General features: G+C 36.8%; 1 protein-coding gene across 2 annotated transcripts; it reads left to right on the top strand.

Moving 5' to 3' along the window:
• The first annotated feature begins 918 nt into the window (after nt 1-918).
• On the top strand, nt 919-4785 carry LOC107790568 (ABC transporter G family member STR). Of its 2 annotated transcripts, none has more exons than XM_016612512.2 (4): nt 919-1405; nt 1678-1857; nt 2009-2277; nt 3000-4785. In XM_016612512.2, exons 1-4 carry the CDS (start codon nt 1037-1039, stop codon nt 4684-4686), a joined length of 2505 nt encoding a protein of 834 aa, XP_016467998.2. In that variant the 5' UTR covers nt 919-1036; the 3' UTR covers nt 4687-4785. The 2 variants fall into 2 exon arrangements, with proteins under 2 accessions (XP_016467998.2, XP_016467999.2); XM_016612513.2 differs by having other exon boundaries at nt 989-1405; nt 1520-1857.
• Nucleotides 4786-4987: the final 202 nt, after the last annotated feature.

Raw genomic sequence — 4987 nt, 5'->3', positions numbered from 1 at the left:
TTCATACTAGTATGTAAAAGTATAATACTAGAATTCATAATAATAAAAAAATAGGAAGACAGAGGAAAAAATGTAAAGTTGAATCTTTCTTCTCGATCCCAACGTAACAATGGAAAAAAAATAAAATAAAGGATAAGCCTTCTTCTTGATCAAGCCCCCTAAAAGTCTTCCCCTTCCAAAAGTGGCTTAAGAAAGTACTTATACGAAGTAAGGTTTGCCGTTTGTATGAGGATCAATCCTACTTTGGATAAGTGAACCTATCCAGATTTTGTTTCTATTTTTCCTTGTCGAATTATCTTCTTTTGATTATCCGAACTTAATTCTACGCACAAGAACACGTAATAAGTATAATTCACTTCAAAAATCATGTGATTTCCCGCCTCCCACATAAAAAATGACATGCAAACATACTCAAAAATATTCCTTTTCAACATTTATCAGTGACCAAGCTCAGCTGACTTAAAATATTTTGCAAGTTGCAACCCAATTTTAGTTGTCTCACACACAACCTTTAGGACAAGATTACCGTTGTCGAAAAACTGAGCCACTTAATGTTTTTGTTTTTTCTGTATATGACCGTGACTAAAACTGTAAATATCCATGGCTACAAACACATCTATGATGGAGTAACCATATAGATCTTCTGCATAAACAAGAAAACTTTCCCGTGTTTATACTAGTACTCAAAACAAAACAAGAACATTTGTCTCCACAAACTATTAGACAAAAACATGACATTCCGACATGATCAAAGCAAACCAACGACAAAACCAAAGTGAAAAAAGGACATAGGCCAAAAAAGAGAAAAACGAAAAATACAACTTTGTATAAAACTTATCGCCTTCAATCTCTCTTGCACCAGCTGTATATCACAACCAACTAAATTCCAATTTGTTTTTGTTTTAACCGTCCCATTTTTTGTCCAAATCTTAATTTCTCGATCCCCTGCATATATAAAACTTGACGAGAGCTTAGCAACTAATGAACTAAGTTCAGAAAGAGAAGGGGTAAAATAAGTGTAAATTCAGAAAATCAAATGGCAAAGTTTAAGCGGACAGATAAGAACAGGAGCTTAGAGAGTTTGCTGGACTTGGACAAATCTGCACAATTGAATAAGATCAATGGTAGTAATTTGGCGAGGCAGCCAACTCGCAAGCTAATTCCAGGACATGGTCTTGAGTTCAATAATCTTTCTTATAGTGTCACCAAAAAAGTAAAGAAAGATGGTGTTTGGATAAATAAGGAAGCTTATCTTCTTAATGATATATCTGGACAAGCCTTGAGAGGTGAAATAATGGCTATTATGGGACCTAGTGGTGCTGGAAAATCTACCTTTCTTGATGCTTTGGCTGGTCGAATTGCTCGTGGAAGTCTTGAAGGAACCGTCAGAATTGATGGCAAACCAGTTAAGTCTTCAATTCAGTAACTTTCTCTTAATTCAGTAACCGGTAAAGTTGTTGCCATGTTACTAGGAGGTCACCGGTTGAAGCCGTGGAAATAACCTCTTGTAGTAATGCAGGTAAAGCTGCATACAATAATAGACACTTGTGATCCTGCCCAGATCCGCGCATAGGGGAGCATAGTGCACCGGACTGCTTTTTTTCTTCTCTTAATTCGTTCTCCAATTCTTTTCTGTTTAGACTATTTCTTGTACTAACGGCTGATTATGATGTGCAGGTGACAACAAGTTACATGAAGATGATCTCCTCATATGTAATGCAAGATGATCAGCTCTTTCCTATGTTGACAGTTTTCGAAACATTCATGTTTGCAGCTGAAGTCAGGCTTCCACCTTCAATATCTAGAGCCGAGAAGAAGAAAAGAGTTCATGAACTTCTCGAACAATTAGGCCTAACGGTATGTCAAGACTCACTAATTTCCTCATTTTTCACCCTCACATCCAGCAAGTTACTTGCTTTACACTTTAGATGACCTGACCTGATAATATATAAATTATTTTACACTGTCGGTGTATATAAGTTAAACTTATTAGTATGTGTCTGTGCAGAGTGCAACACACACGTACATAGGAGATGAAGGAAGAAGAGGAGTGTCAGGGGGAGAACGTCGGAGAGTCTCAATTGGGATTGACATAATCCATAAGCCATCTCTGTTGTTTCTCGATGAACCTACATCAGGTCTTGATTCTACGAGTGCTTTTAGTGTGGTTGAGAAAGTGAAAGACATCGCTAAAAGTGGTAGCATAGTCCTCATGACCATCCACCAGCCTTCTTACAGAATCCAAATGCTCCTTGATCGAATCACAGTCCTTGCGAGGTACTACTATTTTTGTCCATCGTTAATTGACCTTGCTAGTTTTAGTATGCTCAAGCATTAAAACACATATTTCTCTGTTGAAAAAGAACTATTAGTCTTTTTGCTTCAATTTATATTTTTATTCCTTTTATGTTAATTTGTTTATAAAAGAGTGACACACTTTTATATTTTGTTTTGACTTTTAATGATAATATAATAGATATATAGCAAAAGTTACATGATTAAAGGAGTGATTCTAGTGAACAACATTCCTTTTAAGTCTTGTACAAAATAAAGCGGAGAACTAAAGTGGGCTATTTGAATATTTCCCTTCTGGTTCAAGCTCTATTTTGCTAGACTATCTGTTGCTTTGTTCTCTTCACTATATACATGTTTAATGCTTGTTCCTCCCATCTGATCAAGCAGGGAACTTTTAATATTGGAAAGATATTTAACTTTAAACTTTCCAATTTACCTGTAATGGCATGCTCTTTTAGCCATAGAAATGGTCATAACATTGTTTAAAATCATAAGGTTTAAGGATAATTATTTTGTATGTCTAAAGTCTTTCTTGCTTGTTGAACTCCGTGTCCAATCAAACACCTGTGGTATAAAATGAAATAGAGGAAGTACTATTTATTTGAGATGAATTGGTGCAGACAGTTAAGTTCTGGCTGGTTTTTGCAAGACTTGTATATTTGAAGAACTTTAATGTAAAGTAGAGTTGCACTGTGAATATGCAGGGGGAGACTTGTATATTTAGGAAGTCCAACAGGAGTAGCAGCTTTCCTAGCTGGTTTTGCAAGGCCAGTTCCAGATGGTGAAAACAGCTTAGAATACCTCTTAGATGTGATCAAAGAGTACGACGAATCAACTGTTGGGCTTGATCCCCTTGTCTTGTACCAAAGGGATGGTATCAAACCTGATCAAGCTGCAAAAACCCCTCTCCGAAAACCACCAAAAACGCCAAAAACTCATCGTACTCCTTATGCCAAGTCACCCTGGACCAAACATATCAGCCTTCGCAGCTCTCATTTTTCGGCCAATGGAAACATGAATTCCCAAAGAGATCCTAAAGATCAGTCTGAATCTGATGTTAATAATTATGGTTATGATGACGAGGACGATGAGGAAGATTTTGATAACTCGTTGGAACGGAAGGTACCACAAACACCTATGAGTATGCAGAGTGGGATTCATCCACGTTTGGCTTCTCATTTCTACAAAGATTTCTCAGTTTGGCTATACAATGGTGTTAAAGGAACTCCTCGCCGTCCACCAACATGGAATAACAATGGAGCACAAACACCTTTTTCTGGTTTTAAATCAAGCATGTCCTCAGGTCAATTCTCAATGACTCAACAAACACCTTCACGTCATATTATAACTCCAGCAGCTTCAGCAATCTTTACCCCGGGACGAGAAGGAATTGATCGCTCATCATATAATCCATCTTATGAAGAAGTACTTGAAATTCAAGAAGTACTTGATGAGCCAATTCATAGGCATAAATTTGCAAATCCATGGATTAGAGAAGTTTTAGTTCTCTCGTGGCGTACCACATTGAATGTGATTCGCACTCCTGAACTCTTCCTCTCTCGTGAAATTGTTTTAACAGTCATGGGACTTGTCCTGTCTTCCTTCTTCCAAAGGCTAAGTCATTTTAACTTCAAAACAATCAATCACCTCCTCAACTTCTACATTTTCACCATTTGCCTCGTCTTTTTCTCGTCGAATGATGCTGTTCCTACTTTCATCCAAGAAAGATTCATCTTCATTCGCGAGACTTCTCATAACGCTTATAGGGCATCTTCTTATGTCATTTCTTCCCTTATCGTATACCTCCCGTTCTTCGCGATTCAAGGATTCACATTTGCTGGCATAACGCAATACATTCTTCGCCTAAATAGCAGCATTCTTAGCTTTTGGCTTATACTTTACTCCTCACTCATAACTAGCAATGCATATGTGATGTTAGTTAGTGCACTTGTTCCAAGTTACATCACGGGGTACGCGATTGTTATAGCTACAACAGCTCTGTTTTTCCTTACTTGTGGATTCTTCTTGAAGAGAACTCAGATTCCTTTGGTTTGGAGATGGTTGCATTACATTTCAGCAATCAAATATCCATTTGAAGCATTGCTGATTAATGAATTCAAAGGCACAAAACATTGTTACAATGGTGATCTTGCAGATCTTTCACCTGGTCCTTTAGGTGATGTGAAGATTAGTCCATTGCATAATACTGCAATTTCTAGAGGTGATTTGCCACAAAATTGCACATTGATTGGAGAAGATGTTTTGTTTTCTATGGACATTACAAAGGAGAATATATGGCTGGATATTGTGATCCTGTTGGCATGGGGAGTTCTTTATCGTCTTTTCTTTTATGTAGTTCTTAGGTTTTATTCAAAGAATGAAAGAAAATGATGTATTTCCCTGTTTAGAGGTTTGTTTAAAATATATCATTTGTATTTTAAAAAAAATTTAACCCATAATTCTAGAGTTTTGTATGAACTGACTCATTGCTGAAAGGTGCAATAATCATGATAATTCCATTTTAGGTGGAAACAATACAATAAAGATAGTTGCTAATGATTTATGGATCCTTTCATCGAGGGGTCATAAGTCTTCCTCGGGCTTAAACTATTGTCAATATATGATGTGAGTATAGGCTTCTAAGAGAGGTATCCACCTATGCAACTATATATTTGTAATTAGTTCAGTTTGT

Source organism: Nicotiana tabacum, chromosome 19 (assembly GCF_000715075.1).
Source record: "Nicotiana tabacum cultivar K326 chromosome 19, ASM71507v2, whole genome shotgun sequence".
Lineage (NCBI taxonomy): Eukaryota > Viridiplantae > Streptophyta > Magnoliopsida > Solanales > Solanaceae > Nicotiana > Nicotiana tabacum.
The sequence above is the reverse complement of the archived record's forward strand: the minus strand, read 5'-3'. Positions and strand labels throughout refer to the sequence as shown.